The 23,407-nt window shown below is 42.0% G+C and overlaps 1 protein-coding gene across 1 annotated transcript in view; it reads left to right on the top strand.

Annotated features, from left to right (window-relative positions):
• The window catches only part of MDGA2 (MAM domain containing glycosylphosphatidylinositol anchor 2), a 393,582-nt gene that overhangs the window by 334,679 nt on the left and 35,496 nt on the right, over positions 1 to 23,407 (top strand). Inside the window, exon 10 of the mRNA XM_040601984.1 lies at positions 2,934 to 3,082. Within this exon, the coding sequence (XP_040457918.1) occupies positions 2,934 to 3,082 (149 nt within the window). The remainder of the gene's footprint in view (positions 1 to 2,933; positions 3,083 to 23,407) is intronic.

The following is a 23,407-nucleotide window of genomic DNA, read 5'->3' as shown; positions in this document are numbered from 1 at the left end:
AAAATATCTTGGCTAAAAGGGCTTTTCATCTTTTGAAAAGAAAAGCTTGGCTGGAGGAGATGATACACCTGCAGATAAAAGCTTGATCAATAACTACAAGATTGGTGTATATTCATATGATTTTTCCTTTGCACCTGTTCTTTTTAATTTTTAATTTTGAATTTTAATGCACTTTTCCCCTCTTCTCACTACCTTTCTGATGACTGAAATTGTCAGACTTCTAGGTCAACATGCCTTCCCGTCCATCTCTATTTACATCTGTAGATTAAAATAGTTTTGAGGAGAAAATACCTAAATACAGTGTGTATTTTGGCACAAGCTCCTAATATCTGAATTAAAGGAGGTGTGTAATGAATGCATACCCATCTCATAGGTCGGCATGAGCAGGCAGACCACATCTTCCCATGAGACTGTCCTGTGTTTTTCATTGCATTTCGTAATACTCCCACTGACAAAATCCCTGCAGAAATTGGATAAGGACAGAGGTTTAAGCTTTGGGAGGTGGAAAGACCTCATTCTGCTTCTGTTTTTCTCTAACGGCAAGTCTCTTTTAGACCTTCACAGGAGGGTAACTTCTGCAAATGTTTCGGTTTCCCATGTTTTTTCTCTTTTTTACATAATCCAAGTGATAAAATGTAGCATTTAATGCAGCAGAGCCTGATTTGTGTTTGCCCCCATCCTGTTTCTAATAGCATTAATCTCAAAAGATAGAGACTCCAGAGAAAGGAGGCAGAGCCAGTCAGGGCAGGGATGGACCTGTTCCGTGAAAGCTCATAGAATCATAGAATGGTTTGGATCAGAAGGGACCTTTACAGCCCATCTAGTCCAACACCCTGCAGTGAGCAGGGACATCTTCAGCTCCCTCAGGCTGCTCAGAGCCGCGTCCAGCCTGGCCTTGAATGTTTCCAGGGATGGAGCATCCACCACCTCTCTGGGCAATCATGCCAATTTGCTGTGCTTCACCACCCTCATCATAAAAACCATCTTCTTTATACCTTGTCTGAATCCACCCTCTTTTACTTTAACACCATTAACCCTCATCCTAGCACAACAGGCCCGACTAAAAAGCCTGTCCCCATCTTTCTTATAAGTCCCCTTTAGGTACTGAAAGGCTGCAATGAGGTCTCCTCAGAGTCTTCTTTTCTCCAGGCTAAGCAAACCCAGCTCAGCCTTACCTCACAGGAGAGGTGCTCCCGCCCTCTGAGTATCTTCCTGGCCCTCCTCTGGACCTGCACCAAAAGGTCCATGTCTTTGCTGTGCTGAGGACCCCAGAGCTGGATGCAGTAGAGTGGAGTAGAGGGGGCAGAATCACCTCCCCTCGACCTGCTGGCCATGCTTCTTTTGATGCAGACCAGGATATGCTTGACTTTCTGGGCTGCAAGCACACATCGTTGGCTCACATACACTTTTCATCCACCAGTACCCCCAAGTCCTTCTCCACAAGGATGCACTCTTTTTTTTTTTTTTTCCATATTTTTTTTGGTCAGTCTTTGACTTGGGGTTTTATTGCCGTTGTATCAATCGAGGTAAAACCTGGTGGTTAACAATGCTTCCTACAAATCCAGCTGTTAAAACTTGTTGCAAGTCAATCCAACCCTTTTTGTTTTAAGAAACGGAAGCAATGCTGCTTTGTTAGTATGACATGCTAGAAAAAGTTCACTGCAAAATAACTTAAAAATAGAAAACAGATCTATGTCTCTTTGGCGCATACTGGTGTGTGCTCTAACGTTGTTTGACTTTCCTTTAGGACAAATCTACTGAGACTTTTTTGGGTATATTGGAATCGCATATTCCAGTGGAGTAAGGTTCCCTCAAAGGTTTTTGCAGACACCCCTGCCCCTGCCATATTGTAACCTTCACGGACTCAACTCATTTGCCTGTACAGAGGTGCCCTGTGGTATGTGAGATGCTCTAGGATGGTACAGGCAGCTGCAGCTATGGCTCTAGCAGGTCCTGGGTCTCTTTAGCTCTTGTGTCATATCTTCTACCTGGTCTAGATGGCTCAGCTACCCTACTGCTTCTCAGATGCCACTGTGTGCCCACAGTGAGGCAAACAGATTGGGCACCGTGTCATTTTTGCTGTTAGAGACAAATTACTCATTGTGGGATACTCTAGAGGTGCAAAGGTAATTTGCACGTAAAAGTGCTACTAGTATTAATGGGTTTAAGTCAAAGGGAACTCAAATTTAGTGAAATCAAGCTGTGCTTTGTCATGTGTTCAGGCAATCATCCTTAAGTTTTTCATATTTATAAAGCGTGAAGGCTATAATATTCTAGTGAAACACTTGTGTACCCAAATGCACTGTGAGATGTCAGTTCCCTCTGTTGTGCAAATCGGTATCTTCAGCTAAATAATGTACTGTAACAGCGTGCACATCTGTGGTGTTATGAAGGACGGCTTATGTGCATTTTCACTTGGGAATTTGGAGGGAAGATGTGATGAAGGCAGCAGTCGTTGGCATTATCCATCTTGTATCTCCAGCTCACAGATGTCATTTTGTATTATTTGTGCCAGGTACAGCAGCTGTCACTGAGTCTTCCTCTGCTCAGTGTAGTGCAGATTGTTTCAATATCTCTGTTTTAGTCAGCTGGGCCATGAAAAATTAGTGCAGAGGCATGTTACATCGCTCCAGCTTGCCTCAGCTAGGAGTTTACTTAATTTTTCCCCTCCCATGCCCACACCTGGGCCACAGATGCCACTGAGGAGTGAGTTAAGGATAAAGGCAAACCATTACCATGAACCCTTTTAAGACATGGATGGAGGCAAATAACTCCAAAACATGTTTCTGGAAGAAGGTGGTTAACAAAATGACTTGAAACACAGGGGGAGAGGGTGGTTTGCAGGCTGGGCCTCAACAGTTGGCTCCAAAACTGGCTGCCTGATCATCTTCTGGTTTCTTTGTTTTCCCCATTTTTGTTTCCATCTCCTACAGGCAAAGCCTACGCTCCCGAGTTCTACTACGACACCTACAACCCCCTGTGGCAGAACAGACCCCGCGTGTACTCCTACAGCCTCCAGTGGACCCAGATGAACCCCGATGCTGTGGACCGCATCCTTGCCTATCGCTTAGGGATTAGGCAGGTGAGGAATGACATTTGTTTGTGCAGGATGTGCCTTTTAAGTCTGCTGACTACTGGGCCTTTATATTATTTTATTTTTTAAAATTTATTCTCATTTGATTTTACTTCATTTTATTTTATTAACTTTTAAACTGGTTTGACTTTATTTTTTTTCCTCCTGCTTTCCATCTTCTGTGAGTCAGGGTTGTTTCTTCTTCTGGAAGGTTTGCTGCCACCTTGCAGAAGTAGTCCTCTGCCGCTTGCAGATCCTGGAAACTAATTTGCACATCTGCAGTATGAAACGAAGAGACTAAAGAGCTGTTCCTCAGAGGGTTTTCAGAGGCTGTGGCTCAAGATATGCTAGAAAGATTACATGAAAGAAACTTGTGGTGAAATTAAACTTTTTATCTCCCTGTATGTCTTATATCTTTTATTAGATCTTCCATATGTAAATAGGTAAATATAGGGATAGCTGGAGCTTCCTATGGTGATCCTTGAGAACCGAGACATCTTTCTTGACCAAATTAAAGCCGATCACAGGTGTCTTCATAGATTCACTATGAACTTTGCAATGGGAATTGAGACTCTTAAGAAAGTGTGGGACCAACCCACTTACAGAGGAATTGTTAACTTTACGTAGCCATCTCGATTAATTTTCTCTTTAACAGTTTTAAAAGAAGAATATCATCTGCCTTCTTTGAAGGTTATAGCTACAGAGCTTGAGTTTTTAATGGTCAAAGTGAGAGAACCAATCTGTGTGTTGCTTAAACTCCCGTTAAATGGCAACACATCTGCACACTCCCCTTTGCCGGGCAAAGTCGTCTTTGTTTGCGCTTGCACTTCCCTACAGCAAGGCCCATACAAAAATCTCAGGTTTTTGTTCTAAGAAAACTGTTGTGCCATGACACTTCTTCACGATCCTGTCCAGAGTCCGTCCATGCCAAACAGTACAGGCGTGCCAGAGATTGACACTGACAGCTTTGGTTTTGGCATCGCTAGGCTTTCTTAAGGAAAAACACATCGTTTGGAAACAACGCACCTTGCTGTGAACACCTCCTGGGCCACCACGTCCACCTCCGAGTCACATTTTAGCAGCTGGGCTGCCAGCCCTGGTCTGGCTGAGGCATGAGGCCGTGCTGTGGTGCTGTGCCGGTCGGGGTCGCAGGCCTCCCACCACCACTGGGACCACTGGGCATCCCCCCCCAGCTCCTGCTCCCAACCTGGACCTGCTGTAGTTGAATGAAGACATTTTGCTGCTTAGTCACAAAAATCTATCTGATACTGTTTTGGTCTTGTTCTACACTCTGCCACTGAGCTTGATATTCTTTTAATAATACCATAATTGATCGATTTAGAAAGTATATATTTGGTTATTCCATGTCTGAAATAATAGTTTGTGCAGCGAGAAAGAGATCAGGGATTAAGACAGATTCTGAGAGACATGTATTTTTGAAAATGTGAGTGCAGGAAGTATTTTGTTATCCTGCAGATCTCCTACAGGGATGAGCTTTGTAAGCTGCAAAATAAATACGCAGTCTGAGCATGTTATTTATGCCGAGTGGATGGGGTTTCGCTTGTGTAACTTCTGTGGCAGTTAAGTTGACTGGGACACGTCCAGGCTTTGATACCTGGAGGGTGCTGGCTCTCCTGAACTGGGAGTTTGTCTCTGCCTGAATCTAACTGATTTGAAATGAAAATTGGTGGCTTTTAATACATGTTTATGCAGCTGTTTGCATCACTGAGCAGAAACCAGTTGTGTTATTCCCAGTACCTGAGAGGAATTATTAAATTAAAAAAATAATTTGCTGAAGTAAAAGAATATATAATGAAAATAATTGCGTTAGGATTTTTAGTTTCTTTTTTTTCATTTAATTTTAATTTACTTTTAATTATCTATTTATCTATAGTTACTTGACTCTAATTACCTTGACAACACTCTGTCAAGCTAATCAAAATATTTTCCTTTTGTCTATCTGAAGCCACATTTTAAACATGGGTGATTTAGAAGCTAGTGAGCTGTCCAGGCACACACATCCAGTGTTGCAGTGATTCTCCCTGAAACAAGGGTGGTAATTAATTTATTTTAATTTATTTATTTATTTTTACACCTACCTGTACCAGCTACCAGCAGATTGCCTTCTGAGCTGTTTGTGGCTAGATAGTTTGACTTAGCAATGCATTTTTTGGTGGATGTTGCTGTGGGTTTTATTTAACAACAAAAGCTGGGATGAGCATCCTTTGGGAGTGGCAAGAAGCCCCGCTCGTGGCTGTGCAAGGTTCATCGCAGAAGCAGGGTGGGAGGGTTTCTAAGTCGAAGTGAGGGTCTGGGCTAGAAAGCAGCCTGCAGCTCAGCGTGGTGCTGTTGCAAAAAGTGCTCTTAATCTCTGTTTTAATCTTCTAATGCATTGCAAAACACTGCCAGCGGGCTGTGTAGTGGGTCAGTGTGTTGGTATCTGCTTCTGATTCGATTAAGACCATTACCTTTATCTGATCAGTAAATTGCTTTTGTATTAAGGATGCTGCAATCAGAGTGCAAGCTCTCTTCCTCTTCACCTGACCTGTACCTGGCTGCTTCCCTTGAGACAGGCTCTAGGAAGTATTTTGGGAATGTTTAATTGGTAGCCAGTTTAGGCTTGCTGAATTTTCTGTGGAATTGTTGAAGGCTGTAATATTAACGATGTTTTTAATGCCATTTTATAAAAACAAGAGCTTCTTATGAGAGCGGTTTAGCTCCATTTCTATATTTGCCAGATTGTTGTAGGAAGCAACACAAAGGATGTGCTTAATAATGAAACTTTTAAAGGGCAAAGGAGCCTGATAATAGAATGTGACAGGCTAGAGATTTTCCTTAAAGACAAATTGTTCTGCTAGCGGTAATTAGATTATACAGTACTATAACAACAGGAAAGAGTCTCCAGTGGCTGGCATACAGGGAGATTGTAGAGCTGGAGATGCCTCTGCCTTGACCAGCTCAGGCAAGCAGAGTTGTGAAAAGTTTCTGGCGACAGAAACTACTGGAAAGAAAAGTCCTGTGCCAGTGGTATAATGCAGGCAGAAAGCAGGTGGAACAGAGAGCCTGAAGCAAAGGAGCCGTGCCGTGCTGAGGGGGGTGTATGCACTGAAAATCATTCAGTTCTCCTTACGAAGAAGTACGAGCAGGAGGTAGGACCTCTTTCACCACGGATGCCAGAAGCAGTTGTTCTGCTGCTGGCACCTTCAGGGTCCTGTGGTTGCTCTGTAACATCAACAATAATTGTTTTAAGAACAAAACTAATGAATTTAAGAAGCGAATTGAAAATCTGTAAGAATCACTGCATTTATGTTTTGTGTATGTCTGTCATTAAGATAATTTTGTAGCTCTATCCCTCCCCCTTTATTTGAAGCTACGACCTGCGCATGCGGCAGTGATGGTGAGCAGAAATTTGTTCAGTGGAGTTTGTCCTGCTGGCATGGTAGTGTGTGACAGGTGCTCTGTCCTGGGAGAATCAGGGAGGAACAGGAATTACTTAGAGCTCTTTGCTTTCTGCTTAAGCCCAGACACTCCTGTTGTTGCGTTTGGGGGATTCGTTCCGTGCTTAATGTTATTTTTTTAACAAGCACAGGCTCTCTGTGTTTCTCGTTGATGCAGCACGTGGACAGTGGATTCCCAGCACTGGGATTTAATCTGCTTTGAGGATGCTGAGCTGCAGCATCTGCCAAGCCTGCTGTGACAGAGCACCTAGCCCCAGGGAGCGGGCATGGCTGTGCTCCTCTCTACCTGAGCAGTGAGAAATAACTGAAAAAGCGAGGCACTAACTACATGGCCGTAGAGTTTACTTGTTGAATGACTGTAAGAGCTGCTGTTCATGCGCTGATAGTGCTCAGAGCCCTCAATCATGTCTTGAGGAGACGGCACAGTTCTGCATTATGCATCCAGGCCCTGTCCCTCCAAGGAGTTATTATGGATGTGGTCTTCTTCTCATGGAAATTTCTGGCTTGGTTCACTTAGGAAAAAAACCCAAAACAAAACACACATTTAGTTGATGAAAGATAACAGCAAGGAACCTGGTCTGATCTGCCATTCTTGTAAGACCAGTCTAGACTATTTTTGCACGGTAAGAGGGACTTGAAGCGGTCAATCTGATTCCTGAAAGGAGGAAAGCCCTTGTGAGGACAATGGATTCAGTCTATGGCCAGTTCTGCCACTAGCCTTCGGCAGAGAGATTTGGAAGGTGGCAGAGAAAGACCACAATGTATATAATACCTACTTCTCTTTGGCTACTGGCACCAAAAGAAGCAGAGATTAAAGTATTCCTTCCACATGTGTTCTCCTGCAGGTTGCCCAAATTTAGAGTGCATAAAGGTGGTGAACAACCGTCTTGGTACATCTGGGGGCATGTGCAAGCACATCTGCCACCTGAGTTCCATGTGCCAAAGAAGGGAAAGAAAGAATTGAGCACATCCATTCTCCCACCCCCCAGGTTTTCAGGAGCTTTTTCCAGGCTGGAAATGAGAGAAGGACACACTCCTCATCCAAGAGCAGCACATTCTAGTACCTGAGAGTATCAGTAGCAGTTTCCCACTGCTGAAGGGAAAATCTCAATACAGATCTGAGCAGGAAAAAAAAAAAAAAAAAAAAAAAAAGTGCTGCATCTAGCCTAAACAAAGGTTCATTTGAGATGCTCATTTATGACTACCACAGTCTTGTGTGGCAGAGTAAGTTGGAAATTAGGGATACAGCTAGAGCAGGGTATAGTCAAGAGCAATAGATAAGATGTATGGTAGCTTGTTGGCAGAGAATGGGGACAATAACGTGTCACGCTTGAAGATACAGATCTGAAAGCAGAGGAAGAACAAATGAAGGTAATTAATCTCAGCAATTCCAGCCTTCCAGCCTAGTCACGGGGAGGGTGGAGGGGGTGTGTGTTCTCCAGCTTCTTCTGCAGGACCATGTCCATGCAGCAAGTACACAGCCTTTACCCAGCAGAGCAACTCCAGTTACCTCCTAGACCCTAAAGGGCCCACATTGTCTGTTGCAGTGACCAAAAGGGACAGTGTTATATTAAAAACACAAGGACTTTGACGTGTCTGTGTCTGTGAATACAGTCTCAGACACACGGGCATGTGTTTATACTGAATTAGGGCCCAGATTCCACCTTCTTGGTGGTGCTCAATAACCCAGACCATTGCATGGCCCATTGCCTCTGTGGGACCATCTCTCTCTCCAGGCCACTTTCTCTGGGGCTTGCTTTAATTTTCTTAATATTCCTGGAGCAGCGCTGACAGATTCCACCCTGTATGAATCACCGGAACAGTGTTACACCATTTCTGTCAGATCCTGCTTCTTGTCACTAGAGTTAAAATAAAGTCATGTCTCAGGCATAAGAGGATAATTTAATGGTGGGGGAGCAGGACACAGGAGAAAATTATTTGGCATTTTAAGCATTGATTAAAAAGAAGTTGTGAGAAAAAGCCAGAGCAAATGCTAAAGGAGTTATTTGAGAAAAAAGGCAGCGCTTGTTTTAACGATATATCAGGAAGCCAAGAAAGTGAAAAAGGGAAAGGGAAAGTCGTGACAAGTAAAGGAGTCATGAGAACAGAGAAGTGTCATTTTTCTGCCTACAGAGTAAAAATGGAAATAGATGAATGGAAATCATTATTTACTGAAGTATTTAGAATGTAAGTCACTTACGAGAAATTTATTTATTTTAGCACACTCAAGGCCCCCACCTGATGGGTAGTAGTAATTCTCCAGATGTTCCTTCTGTCAGGATCATGGTGCTGTCATGACACATTCTACTGCAAAGGGAAAGATGTTTGCAAGCTGGTATTTTCATTTGGCTTGCTGGAGAACCTGTAAAATAGCTATACATCAAAATGTGTACAAAAATTCTATTCAGAACCATTCAAAAATAATTACATCTGTAGTAATTAATTTCAGGGGAGGAAGTGAGAGAGTTGAAAATTCACATATATATTGGAATATTTCTGATGTTGTTCTCGTTAAATATTCTAAGTCTTCTTCTACAGAGGCATATAAGCTGTCCGGAAAATTTCACAGCTTGGATTTCTTTTTGAAAGTCTAAACAAGGCTTTGCTTTTTTCCTGTTGTTTCTGCACTTGAGAAATGAGACTGAGAGTTGGCAAAAAAAATGAATGCAACATGCAAAGGCACGTTTCTTATTGATTTTCTTGTGTTTGGTAAATTGAATTAGAGAAGCAATGGTTCTGTTTTACAATTTTCAGTTTGCAATACTGGTACCTCCTATGCTTATTTTTCACAAGACTGAGGCTTGATTTTGAAAATAGCAAGCTGAGGGCTGTCATTTGAGATTTGTACCAAAGTCTTTTAATTGCTATTTAAAAATGGTTACATCTCCCAGTCTGCAGATATATTGGGCAAACACTTAGTATAACTCTGAAAAAAAATTCTACTGATTCCTTCTTAAGGAATTCAGAGGAAAAATTTTACATGTAAATACATCTTTTTCTGTCATGTCCTGATGCTCTGACTTTGATTCCTAAGACGCTCCTGACCGTAACGGCTCTCCCTGGTCCGGGATCTGAGCTGTGTGCATCCAGAGTAGCTTGCTTCGGAGGCTGTGGGCTGTGTTTTCTACAGAGGCAAAGACAAAACATCCCAGGCAGAGCTGTGCCCATTCACGTTACCACAAAATTTGGACCGTAAAACTAAACTCCCTTTCTTCACAGAAATTTACAGGCAAAACCTAACATATTCATTAAATGCAAGCAATTACTGCCTGCTGGGACTGCCTTGGCTCGATTTTTGTTATATAAGTATAAACTCCTGCTGTTTCATTGCTGATTTTAATACCTAATTCATATTAATGCTTTAGTCTGGTTTCTTAAGGAAACAAGATGCACCAGAATGTTGTAAACTTACTGCCTGTGATTTCTAAACCCAGGTCTTCATTTTGGTCACATCTGATAAGGAAGAGAAGTGCAGCAGGCAAGGAGAGTCCCACCAGTGTTTTGAAAGCATGGGGACCAGTCAAAGCGAAAAACATAATTACAGAAAAAAATGGAAGAGTATGATCATATTATTCAAAAAGAATAAAACGTGGACCTGCGGCAGGTTGTATGAATTCCCTAGCTTCATAGCCAGCTCTGTGGAACCCACTCCTGGGCTACTTTACATTTTCGGGCAATATCTAATCCTTCACTTCAGGGTATCTCAAGCATATCTATACATTTCTCTTTGTATATTTTATACATTGCAGGAACCAGAGTTCTCTGTTGCCAAGTCACCTTGACTTCTGCCAACAATGGCAATGTGGTAATTCCCTAAAGTCCAAATCCCACGCAGAGAAGAGCTCTTGTGCCTGAAGCCGTGATGTTGACATAACTTGAGGGTTTTGTTGCACGTTTCACTTCAATGAAAAAAATACTTATTTGTACTCAGGTGCATATGCTCTCGCCCAAAATTGCCAAAATCAAGCCTCACACTCTGACCTCAACCTGTGCGCAGTGATCACACTCAACTTTATTTTGTCTCAGCAGAAAAATCTGCAATATGAATTGATTACTGATGAGAAATGTAGCATATCAGTCAGACTTTGGGAAAGATGCAGGAGAAAATGGAGTGAACTGAAGAGCAATTTAGTGAGAGAAATGACTCAAGCTGGAGGAATTTGGTTTATTATATAAGCTATTTGCTGTTCACTATTTAAACTCTTGTGGTAGGGCTGAATCTCCTCTTCCTGCTCTCCCTGTGCACGTGCTGAAGCACGGCGCTGGCTTTGTGTGCTGCAGCCAGAGCATCAGGAGGAGCAGTTGAGTTCATAGAATCACAGAATGGTTTGGGCTGAAAGGGACCTTAAAGACCATCTTGTTCCAACCCCCCTGCCATGGGCAGGGACAACTTCCACGAGACCGGGTTGCTCAAAACCCCATCCAGCCTGGCCCTGAGCACTGCATCGCACAAATCATCTGCACCACCCAAACGAGGATGTGTTTTTCTTTAAAGTGTTGAGCCACCCCTCCAGCAGAAGCTGGGCCCTTGGTGAGAACATGCTCCACTTACAGCAGAAACAGCAGAAGAGCAGGCAAGATGGGATGTGAGTTGTCATGACTGCTTTCTCACCCTGCTGCCATGCCCAGTGAATGCAAACAGTGGGCAGTCAGGAGTTCAGTGCTGATCAGATCCAAGTTTAAAATTAAAAGTATGCCTTTGCCTAGAAATATCTTTAATTACTCTGTCATAATCTTTATATAAATTTCCATAATGTGAGACTGTTTAAAAATAATCTGTGAATGACAGCAATGGTTTACTTGTTAGTATTGATTTCCTATGATGCCATACAGTTGTTCAGATATATTAAAGGATTTTCAAAAATGAAAACTAACAGAGAAACAAAGCAAGGAAACTTTGAATGTTGAAAATTTATATAAAACTTACGGCATATGCCCTTAGGCAAATGCATGATGAATAAGAGAGTGTCTGGCATGCAGCAGGCTTTCGGTCATAGCAAAATGTAGCATAGATAAATATTTGAAAAGGCCTTTGAGCCTTACAGAAACTTCATTCTGATGAAGGAGGCATGATTTTAGTGAAGATAGTTTCAGAGCAGCATCGATGCCTAAGAATCATAAATAAATTGCATAGTATATTCCAGGTATCCCGTTAAAATATGTTAGGATGTCAGGATAAAACTTAGCAATAGTTGCACTTGCTGAAGGTGTAGGTCTGTTATCCCAGGCGTTTATCAGCACCCCAGATGAGCCATGGGCACTGAAGGAGAGGTGCAGCCCAAAGGGGAATGCAGGTGGTTAAGTGTCTGAGCCAAAGCTTGTTCCTCAGCTGTTACATTTTGTGGCCCCTCACGTACCATTCTTCCCTGAACTGATTGAGTTTCCTTGAGACTATTTGCACTTTTGATCTTTGTATCATCCCATGTCAGTGAGTTCACTGCTGCCTCTGCCCCTTGTGCGGAGAGCGAGCATCTCCCCTAGCATGCAGCCTTCATGCACACAGAAGTAGCTTGAAGTACGCTATTCCTGACAATATATCTGTCCCAAAATCAAATAATGCCAGAACAGAGCTGTTTTCACCCACTGAATAAATACTGTTCACTGAATGAGCTTCACCTCTTTCCCTCTGACTGTTCCGTAAGCGTCCTTACGTCTTCTTTGTTCTCTCATGTTCAAGACCTATTCTAAAGATAGATTCGCTGCGTTCTTCCTGTGTCGGCAGGATACACCTGTGCTTTATTTCATGGGCTGTGATGAACTTCTGCTCACAGCATTCCTCTGAGATAATTTTGTCAACCTGAAACTTAGAGAAAGTTCAGAAATATTCACTGCTAGTAGGGCTCTCTTTGGGAGAGGGATTTTGCCTCTGTGTATTTGAAGGCAGCATCAAGATTCACCCTCAGAGACACTTCACCTGAAATCTGGACATCTGGTGTCACTGAGAACAGATGCTGTCACCCTCATGCTGGACTTTTTTGTGCAGTGCTTCTCCTCACCACCCTCCTGAGGCACGTCTCAGTTTCCATAGACTTTACGTTTGGTCTCTTGGGCAAGTTATCCTCAAGTTCAGCGCTGCGGCCAGGGGACAGGAGGGTACCATCAGCTCTTAGCAGAATTACAGAGCATAGCCAAAGAGCTTAGATTCCAAGGGCTACCAAACTCAAACATGGAGTTTCGCTGCACAATACTTCACAGCGACAAAAGTCCTGTTGATGTTTTTTCTGTCAGCAGGGTATTGAGTATTTGCTGTATTTCTGGTCTTTGTTAACAAATGGAAGTGTTCTTGCGTAGCAAAGGCAGCTGTCACATTCCTTAGCATCTCCCTTCTGCACTGGGATGAGCAATTCTGACAACCTGTAAAGGGAATATTTATCTTCTGAGCTTTCTGATCTGTTTCTAAGGCCGCTCAGGTTGAATAAGTATCTGCATGTCTAGATGGTGTATGAACCGAAACTATTAAATTTGTTCGAGGTCTGCCTGGGTTTTCCCTAGCATTGTTAATGAGTGCATTTCCACAATGAACACTGCAGATCATTAGACGTAAAAAAAAAAATAATAAAAAAAATTAAAAAAATGAGGTGAATTGACTACTTACCAGTGACCAAAGCTGAGGCTTCACCAATGTTAGCCCCTGTAAACAGCCTTAATGCCTGTATGAGGGGCAACTGGTGCAGGACAGACCCCAGTACTAGGAACTCTGCAGATCAGGGCTTCTTGCTGGGATGCCCCCTTGGCTTCTACCCTCAGGTTTCTGCAAAACCAGCTCTTACCTTTATGTAGTCTTACCTTTGTATTGGTCTTAAGCTAATAGATAAGGAATCCTAGATGTCTGCTAAAGACCTGGATATTTTTTTACTGAGCATAGTCTCACTGTCTGTCACCATAAATTCTGTCCTTACTGAAAGAGGTATATGTAATTTAGGGGAAAAAATAATTGTAAAAAATACGTTTTGCCAATAAAACCAAGAAAGAAGTGCTACTATGAAATGCAATCTGATTCTGCTCCACAGTGATGTACTGTCTGTGTTCACCTGAGACCAGGAAGGATTTCTTTGTTTTTAAAAGTCCTGTGGAAATCTTAGTTGCAGTTTGGAGAGAAGAGATGGTAAATGAGAATTATCCTTTTCTTAATAATGCGATTATGTTGGCAATTCCTTAAACACAGGTGTTGCTTGCTCCTAGGCGAGGGATGCTTGCAGCTAAATCAGAAAATACTAGCCAATGTACTAAGTACAGGCTTTCACCAAATAACGTGCATTACAAAAATTGTAAATTGTTGGGATGAGAGTGATTTGTTCCTATAGACAACTGCTCCATCCATTCTTTTGTTGTTAAGCGTGTTCTTTATTCTCTGAAACATATGTATGTTTAAATTGAATGCAAACCATATTGCCTTTCAATAAGCAAATGAACATCCTACTGCAATACATCTGTGTTTCTGAGCTGATTTAAAACATCACATTTACATTTTGAGGACTTCGTTAAACATCTAGTGGCTATCTCCTTTCCTCTGGTGCAGCAGTTGTCTTAAGCATTTAAGAAATGGTTTGTTGAAACATTCATATCTGACAGTTGAGCACTTATTTATGGGCAAAAATTCATTCTTACTTAAAAAGTTAAGCAAAATCAGTATGTTCACATTCCTTAGAAATGCACTTTGGCATCATGCACTTGTCTTATCACGTTATTACTCCTTGATCTATTTATGCACAGACTCGTGTAGGTTGCTTAAAATGCAGCCCTGTTTTTCCAGTTCATTAACCAAGACAACCTCGCTTGTTCATAGTATTGACTAAGCAGCAAAGCACCAGCGTGCCGTACTTTCAGAGGGTTGGGTTGGTTGCCTTGATTGCAGCTACAGTCATTAGTTTGCTACGATGTAATTATTTTGCATGAAAAAAACATGGTCATTTGTGAACAGCTTTTAGACATAACAAGAAAATGAGTTAGTTCATCTATTGTTTGAGATCCATCTGGAGAAGGTTGTAGCGTTGTGGGATACTAAGTTGTCCCCGCTGAAATATGAAACGTGTCTTGGGATAGATAGGTTCTTGATCATGGAAATCTAGTCGTTCATATAAACATGAAATATTTAATTTAAACTTAGGAACTTAATCTTGATGCCACTTGGATAATTATACCTCTTGTTGCCCTAATAAAAATAATGGTCTGCCTATTGCAGATAAACCTGCAGCTTAATACGCAAACCCATGTCTGTGCTGCTGGCAGTAGCGTTGCTGGCAGTGCCCGTCTCACCCGTGATGAAGTTGTGCCACGTGCTTTGAAGTGTGAGAGTCAGTACCAGCCCAGTTTCCCAATACATGAACTTCAAATTTGGTGTCACTGAGGAGGAATGAGGAAACTTGCTCTGAAAACTAACCTTTATGTGGGTTAATAATTAACCGACCTCTTGTGAATGCCCAACAAAACAGGGATTAAAAATTGAAAAAACTCTTTTGGTAGATGTCTAGCGGTAGCAAAAGAGCAGGGCAGCCTGCTCTGCTGGGGCTGAGAACAGTGCAGCTCCTGTTTGATCCTGGAGATTTTAGTGAATTCATCTGCGAGGCAGCCAATTTTTACATCTTAAAAAATGGATTCTCTTGGTTTATTTCACATTTTAGCCTTTAAGGAGGGTAAAAAAATAAATAAAAAATACATTAACCTGAAGGCAGTGTCATCACATTCAATGTTTTGACTGATTTGAGTCCACCACATTAGAGAAGCGTACACTGTGACCCTTACCAAGGGCAAAATCATGCTGCCTGCTTTCAGTCAAGGGGAGTTTCCACCATTCCCATTAAAATGCAAGCAGAGAGGGTACATCTCCTGTGGGTCAGGCCAAACGTGGCATGGTGGAACCTAACAGGGTTAGCACTTCATGACTGATGGTAGCAATGAAGATACTCACTCATTGTGCTGTGATCAGGGACACATATTACAGCCCTGAATGCATTTATATTACTGAGTTCCACAAGAAGAAAGATAATTATTTTTTAAAAAGTTTTTTATACTTGGCTTCTTAGGAGCATTCACATTTTTATTCAAACTGTAGATAACTGTATTTCAAGAAGAGTTCCAAAACCATACAGAAAGCAATAGCACAGGCAGCTGATATTAGACACCAATATGATAATCAGGAAACACCAACTTGTTGTACTGCTCAGGTGAGCTTTGATCCTGGAGCAGAATAGACCTCAGCCACAGAGAAGGGAAGGTGGCACTGGGGGTGCTATGGCAAGGTCTGGGAGCAAGCGATTGCCAGTCCTGAAGTGCCGAGGGGAATACTAGGATCTTTAAGGTCCCTTCCAACCCAAATCATTCCATTATTTTTATGATAACGCGGTCAGCATGAGGTGCAGCCTCTTTTCTGTGCAACCCTTTGGGCCCTGTGAGTAAAGTTATCTGATGGGTGCAACACCTCTGTCATTAATAGCTGACTGGTATTTGCTTTTTTGATTTAAATCCTGGAGTGAGGTTGCATTCAAACTAATCAGCAATAAAACTGGCGTGTGCGATGCCATCAGAACACCTGTTCTGTATCACAGTGTAACTCAGGAGACTATAAATCCTCCTGCATGTAGCATTTATGGAAAAAGCAGTGTAGAGTACAGGAAGTTTCCATTTCTCAGGGTCACCATTGCACACAGCCTTTCATTTTTAACTATCCTGCTCAGCACTTGAAATGAAGGATGAGGACAACCTCGTATGTCTTTCATCATGGTGAACTGCATAGGTTTGGTCACCCTCTAGTTGTTTCTGAAGGTGCTGAGGTCTGCCAAGACGTCGTCTGCACATAAGGAACTTTTTTCTGTCTCAGTAATAGCTCTCTGAAGAATATTATGACATTAATGTATTTCAGCTTTGGTTGTGGCTTTGGAATTAGTGACCCAGATTCTTCCAATTTTTTGTATTTCAAAGCATCCTTATATGTGTCCCCTGGTCAGCCTGTGGAGATGGCCAGCACTCCAATAGCTGCTTTCGTTAAATGGTCAATGATAAAGTGGAATTCAGTCATGGGAGGAGCCTGAAACTCATGAAATAAACTAGCAAATACGTATAGCATAGCATGCATCAGATTAGGACCATAGGCAAAATTAGAAGTTTGTGGTAAAAGGCTGTGAAACTTCACATGTTGAATAGCCTTGACATTTTCTTGTGTGTTTTCAAAGTGCATACAAAAATGCTCCTCAACGTGGCTTTTTGTTTCTATACTCCTGCAAGTTTATCCACCCAGAACAAATGCACTTTTGGACCTTACCTTCAAGCTCTTGCTTCACTGAGCACATGTTCCATTTTGCTTGAGCAGCTGTGAGGATCTGTGCTTTTCCGTACCAGCTCCTTAAGTGGGTGCCAGCAGTGGCTTCACCTGCAGCTGCTCAGAACGGTTCTGGTGCCATCTGGGCGTCAGGCAGAGGTGCTCCCTTCCCATAGCTTGTCTTTCACCAAAGAGGGATTCAGGTGGGTTTTGTATAAATGATACCAGTTAGTGCACCCCGAGTTGCACAAGCATTCAAGCAGTGATGAGCGAGTGCTTCCAGCTCTCTGATATTTACTGTCAGCAGGATGAAAGCAAATGAAACAAGTGAGCCTTTCCCAGAGCAGACACAAAGGGTATGTAGCTCTGATCTCCACGGTGGCTGCTCTGCTCCTCAGCAGGCAATAGACACGTTCCCTGCACCGCCGGCAGTGATGCAGCCACAGTGACCTAGAAAATGAACGGCTCCGCTTTAAAGAAGTAATAAAAAGTCAACCGGTACCTGTAAACCAGAGAGTAACTTGTTCAGGCTTGTTATTTGAAAGATTAAAGTTCCTGCCTTTCCTTTATTTTCCGTCTACAGATGTCTGCGGTCCCAGTCAGTTGATAACGAGAAAGTCTCTTCAAGCAGCCCGGAGCAGGTCACTTCTCCGTACGCTTCCTCCTGGTCACCGTTTGGCTTTATTGTGGTTTTAACTTCTGTTTTCATTCAGCAGCGTACAGGGTCAGACATATTCAAATATATATTATGTGCTCGTGAAAGGGATTTCTGTGAAGGTTGCATGGTCACTGGCTGCAAACTGGAGTCTATAATTTCCTGCCTGTGCCGTAGCACAGTTCTCATACCCATGCCTGTACAGGTATGCATCAAGTTTGCCACAAAGGAAAAAGTGAACAGGGATAAATTATATTGCCTTTCTGATTAAAGAAAGTCATACCTATTACAAGTCCAGAGTTTACTCCTTTTCCCTGTGCGCAAGATCGTTCAAAACAAAGAAACAACAACAGCCTTCCAGCTATGAAAAATCCTAGATTGGTTTCCTTAGCAAATGGACTGAAGTGTCCTAATTCCTATCTTAAAAGATGGTTTTGTTATCGTTCATTTGTATGGCGAAACAGAAGGCAGTGTATTTTAACTCCAAATAAGAAGTTGCGAGCAGATATTTGTGCCGTATTTTGATTTTCCTCTGATAAAAATGACCTCTCTTTTCTCCTGGGTTACCATTCTCCACCCTGCTGTTAAAACCTGAGCTGTAATACATATTTAATGAGGACTTAACTGTTGGATCATCTAGCTTCCAGCTTTCACATGCCAGCTTTCTTTAAATTGTTCCTTCCTCTTCCTTTTTCAAATATCAGGCCCTAAATTTGGATCATGGACAGATGTTTCTGACATCTGAACCACTCATCCGTCAACTTGTAGCCCATAAAACCTGTGTCTATAACATTCTGCATCTTTGGACTCCCAGCTTCTAATTACTAAAGACTCAGGGACTTTTAGGTTCTTGAAAAAGAAAGAAAGAGAGAATTCTTTTTTTTTTTTTTTTTTTAATGCTTTTATGCGTACCACATAAAACTAATTAGACAACGTGGTAAACACAAAATAAGTAAAATGAATGGTTAGGAGCAAATACAGAATGAGTGTTAATATAATCCTGCAAGCAGAAAGTTGATTACATGCCTGTGATTGTTCTTACGGATTGGAAGTTGGCTAATTGCAAAAGATTGTGCCCACTGTTAAATGTGCTTCAGATACTCCGTTCTCCAGGCAGAAAAGAGGGGAACAGGAGGTTTATCGTGTCGTGGCCATTCCTGTATGCCCAGACTCCTGATGAAGGTAGGCTGAGCGCTGGGTGCTGGTGACAGCACCCAGCACAGGTCCTGCCCACGGAGAGGTGGCCCTGCGTTCCTCCAGCCCCATGACGGTGCCCAGCCTCGCTCAGGGCGCTTTGGCATGTCTGTGTCCCTGGCTCCAGCAAGCAGACCTGGTGGAGTGCTCACTCTGGGCTCAAACCTCTTGGTCCCTGTTGCCTCAAGAGCAGCTGGTGTCCGCGTTTGCAGGAGAGCAGGGAGCAGGTACCAGCTCAGCACAGAAACAAGTGTGAGGTATTGGCAGCTCCACTTATGGCATGTGAAAATATTAGAAAATAAAAGAGGAGTCAACAAGAGCAGTGTTACATGATGCACAGTGGAAAATAAACCGACGAGGAGCATGGCAGAATATGCTTTGCAGCTGACCTTGTTGTTTTTGCCCAATTTACAGATATTTCTCACTGTGAGTCATTTCAGGGCTGTAACTATCCTTTGAAATGAAGATGACACAAGAGCCACCTACCTCATAAGGTTTATGTTCAAAACCAGATAGCTCTGATTATATTGCTGGGCAAAATTGTTAAAGAAGAGCAGCCACTGGATTTCCGTGGCAGAAATAAGCTAAACACGAAATGGGAGCTTTCCCTCTGCGATGCGTAGATGGAAGTATTTGCCCCTGAACTGAACAGCACTATTTTATATATATAACTGCTAAAGAAAACTCTTTTTTTATTAAGGAAAATCAATGGTTGTTGTTGTTATAAATTGTAAAGAAATTACTGCAAAGACTGCTACAGTTCTTAATAGGAGTATACAGTAGATTAATTTACATTATATTCAGTTATCATTAATTAAAGAGATGCTTCTCTGACTTTTAGAGTCAATGAAGAAATTTACAGGTGAAATCAATAGGCCAAGTACAATGGACGAAGGATGTGTTTATTTTTTATAAACATAACTGTGCATATAAGCAATCAATATTTAATCATCCCATAGGATTAATTTCTTCAAGAAATCTATATGTTCAAGTCATTTAGAGAATATAGTGTTTCTCAACAACAGGCACAGAATAAATACCCTTTCATTGACAGCACAGAGGAGATGTTTTCAGCCTGCTGCAATAAAACACTGTCACACTTTTACAGTCTTCTTTCTCTGAGGTCAGGAAAACACATTTTGCTTTTCTGTTAGCTTTAGGGAACAAAGATTTCTGAATACTCAAAGGTAACTTAAGAAAAAAGGAGTCTCTGTGAAGCCTTCTGTGCTCTGGATTGACTAAATGTAGGTATGCTTTGCTAAAGGTAAGGCACATGATAATGCTGATAAATGCTCCAGGACTAATGTGATTTCTCCTTAGTGCTTTACAAATATCCACAAACCATTGAAAAGCTGTTGTTTCAGCTTGGTCAAAGTAAATTTCCCAAAATGTATTTTCTCCTTATCTTTGTAAGGCAAAGGGCTTTGATTATAAGAATTTTTCTTCTTCAAAAATCCTTTTTCAAGCAAGTCCTGATTCTTACTAATTTTAAAGCTCTGGACACATGAATTGACATGCAGGCAGAGGTGTTATGGTTGCGTGTTTGCTTGTGTGTTCTCTCTTTGAAGCATCAGTCTTGACTTTTTAATGTGAAAAAGCACAGGTGTGCACCATACAGGTGATTTCAAGGAAGCAGCTGATGGGGATTTTCTCCTTCCCATCCAAGGGAGCTGAGATAGGTGCTCGGATCTCTGGAGGCCAGCAGACAGTGCTGCAGGAGCAAGGGCAGGGGGCTGGGGTGTTCTTGGTGCTTTAATGTCAACCAGCGAGTGGCCAAGAGCTTTGTGTGCCTCCCACGTGCAGGGCTTTGCAGAGCCTCTCCAGTTCCGTGCTAGGAGCCTCAACTGCCCCAGGGTGTTGTAGGAACCTAAATCCTATTTTTAGGGTGTCTTGGATGTTTCAGGGTTGGTGTTAGGTGCCTCATCATCGCGCAGACCTCTAAAAATGTTCTATTAGAGACGCCTTGTTCCTCCGCCTGGTTGCATGGCTTTCTGACTCCGTACAGATCCGACCTCCATTTTTTTTCAACTTCTCCTGTACCAACAAGTAGAAAGCTCGACTGCTACGCTTATTTTCAACAGTTTCAGTATTTGTCAGCCAAAGGTGCCGTTGCTGTTTCACACCAGGTTCAGGAAGGGGCTCCGCAGCGGTGCCCAGGCTGCTATCAGGGATGGGGCAGGGATGTCCCAGGCTCCAGGAGCGATGCCCCATGCCACCACTTCCCTTCTGCTGCGACCGTGGGGTTTATTTTCCCGGTGGAAAGAAAAGGTTGAAAGCCGAATGTGGCGAAAGCCGTGCAGATACTGGTTTTCTTTATGTATTTGCTCAACAGCAGAGCTGAAAAATCAAGCAAGGGGGATATTTTGTGTCAAACCTAGTGACAATTTTGAGATGTTTGGTTGTTTTTTTTTCTGGTTTCCATGGTGAAAGTAAGAATTAGGACAGCACTGGTGTTGATTGCAAGGCAAAAAGATATGTGTTGCTTCCTATGGAGAAATACCAATATCCAGCACTGGCTTAAGATGCATAATACTGAAATGAAAAATCAAATTGTTTTGCTTTCAGAATGAATAAAATAATGGAGCTTCTTTATTGCTTTTGTTTGGGTAGTGGTAGAAAAGAGTGATGCTCTAAAGCAGCAACTAAATTTGATAGAAATTCGTGACTAGTTTTGGTAATTGTAAACTTTAAACATGAAGTATTAATTATTAAAATTATTTGCTGAAGTCTCTTTCAGAATTTCCTTATCCAAAGACAAGGTGTAATAGGGAATATTTTTGCAGTAGGAATCAGAAGCACCTCTAAAGCAAGGGCTAGCTCACTTCAAACAACTGCTAGAAAGTCAGTAGTAGCTCACACATCTGGAAGCTCTGTTTTGTTAATACAGTACCCACGAATTTAATTGGCAACCAACATGACAGCATAAAACATGTAGCTTAAGAAAACAGTGATGATGTCTATTTCAAAAAAAGTGGGTTGGGTTTTTTTTAATGTTGAAATTTAGGAAATTTTCTCCAGAATTTTATGTTTCTCTAATTCTTGATCTTTGTGAAAGGGACAGACACAGGCATGAAATTATGTTTGGTAGTATACCGCTCACTTCTGGAGCATAGTCAATAGTTTTAATCTTCCTTGTGAAGATTACTTGTATTCACCTCGAAAGTTTGATTTAATTAAAAAAAAAAGTAATCAATTGGAATCTATTGCAATGGAAGTAACATCAGGGAATTTTCCTTTAGGAGGAGCAGTAGCCTTTGTGGGGTCTGCAGAGCAGTGCATCACTCAACTTTTTTTGGGAGCTGTTTAGGCAAAACAATAATAATAATAATAATAATAAATAGACCTTAGGTTTCCATTTGTGGGCTGAAATAGTTGCATATAAATTTGTTCCCAATTTGTGAATTCTATAAGTTGCTGCTTAACATTTTCATTTTAAAATCAGCTATGTATTTCAGATAAAATATTCAGTCTTAATGATAAAGCTTTTGAGAAATTGTGGCAGGAACTGCACTAAGTGCCTTGCTGTAATCACTGGCTATAAAAATACAGTGAATTCAGCTCCTACCACAGTTTGGTAAGGCTAGAAATAATGGGTAGAATGGAGTTTTTCAGGATTTCTTTTTCTTTTTTTTTTTTTTTTTTTTGGTCAGTATGGCAGCAGGGGTGTGTGAATGAAAAGGTTTCACTTTGAGAGAAAAGTTCTCATCTACCTTGGCCATTTTTGCATTTTCAGATATACTTGAAGGACATTTTAAAAATAGCCATGTTGAGTTTAGAAAATGTAAAAGATGTGTTTAAGAAATAAAAACCCCCAAATACTTGCACATTTAAAATATCAGCTCATTTTACTTGACTGGCTAGGTAACTTGGTAAATACACAAGCATTCCCAAAGGCTCATTTGCAGCTTCTCCCCTGAGGGCAGCAGCTTTGCTCTGGGAGGGCTTTCCAGTTTGACCATGCTAGGCAAGGCGAGCGTCTGTCCACAGGGCTCCAGCGAGAAGATCCATATGGGCAAATTCCCCATGCACTGCTTTAAAAATACAGTCTAAATCTTCCTGTAATTATCCTTAATAACTTCTGTGCAGCACACTCATCACTTTGCTCTCAAGGACAACAGTCTACTCAAGACAAGGCTTATCCGTTACTGAGAGGGCTCCCTGACAGCTCGTGAAGGTGCACGGTGCCTTATGTATTATTCAACATATATGAAAGGTCCCGGTGTCCCCTCTGTTTGTGTCTGCAATGTTTTAAATGATCTGTGCATCTCTGTTGTGAGCATTTAGTGCAGATCAGAATTCAGTTGCTGTTCTACCTGGCAGGCATAAAAAGCAGAAACATGTCCTTGCAGCTTCACAGACTTCTCCACCCATATTGTCAACCACGTGCAGCATTTGTCACTCTGCTCCTGAGCGCCCGGGTTGCAGCCATGCCAGGAAGGTTTCCATGAGGTGGGAGCGGGAGAGGTGCATGTAGCATAAAACCAAGGCTGCTGGTGGGCAGAGCAGGGAACGGGAGGAACAGTTGCCCTAATGTGTTGTGAGCTGTGGGATGTCAAAATAACACGTTGTAAAATGTGAGTGAAGCAGGTTCAGTGGCATGTTCTTATTCATGGGTATCTAGAGACAAGGAACAAAGACTTTTGTTACACAGCCTGTACCTTGTGTTTCATCCTCTGCTGGTCTCAGTACTTAGGTACAAAGACCTGTGAAAGAGTTGGTATCTAACTAAATCTGTCGAATTGAAGTTTTTCATAAGCTCCACTGTGATGATC

Source organism: Falco naumanni, chromosome 7, assembly GCF_017639655.2.
Source record: "Falco naumanni isolate bFalNau1 chromosome 7, bFalNau1.pat, whole genome shotgun sequence".
NCBI classification, from domain to species: domain Eukaryota; kingdom Metazoa; phylum Chordata; class Aves; order Falconiformes; family Falconidae; genus Falco; species Falco naumanni.
This window is presented reverse-complemented; position numbering and strand designations above follow the sequence as displayed.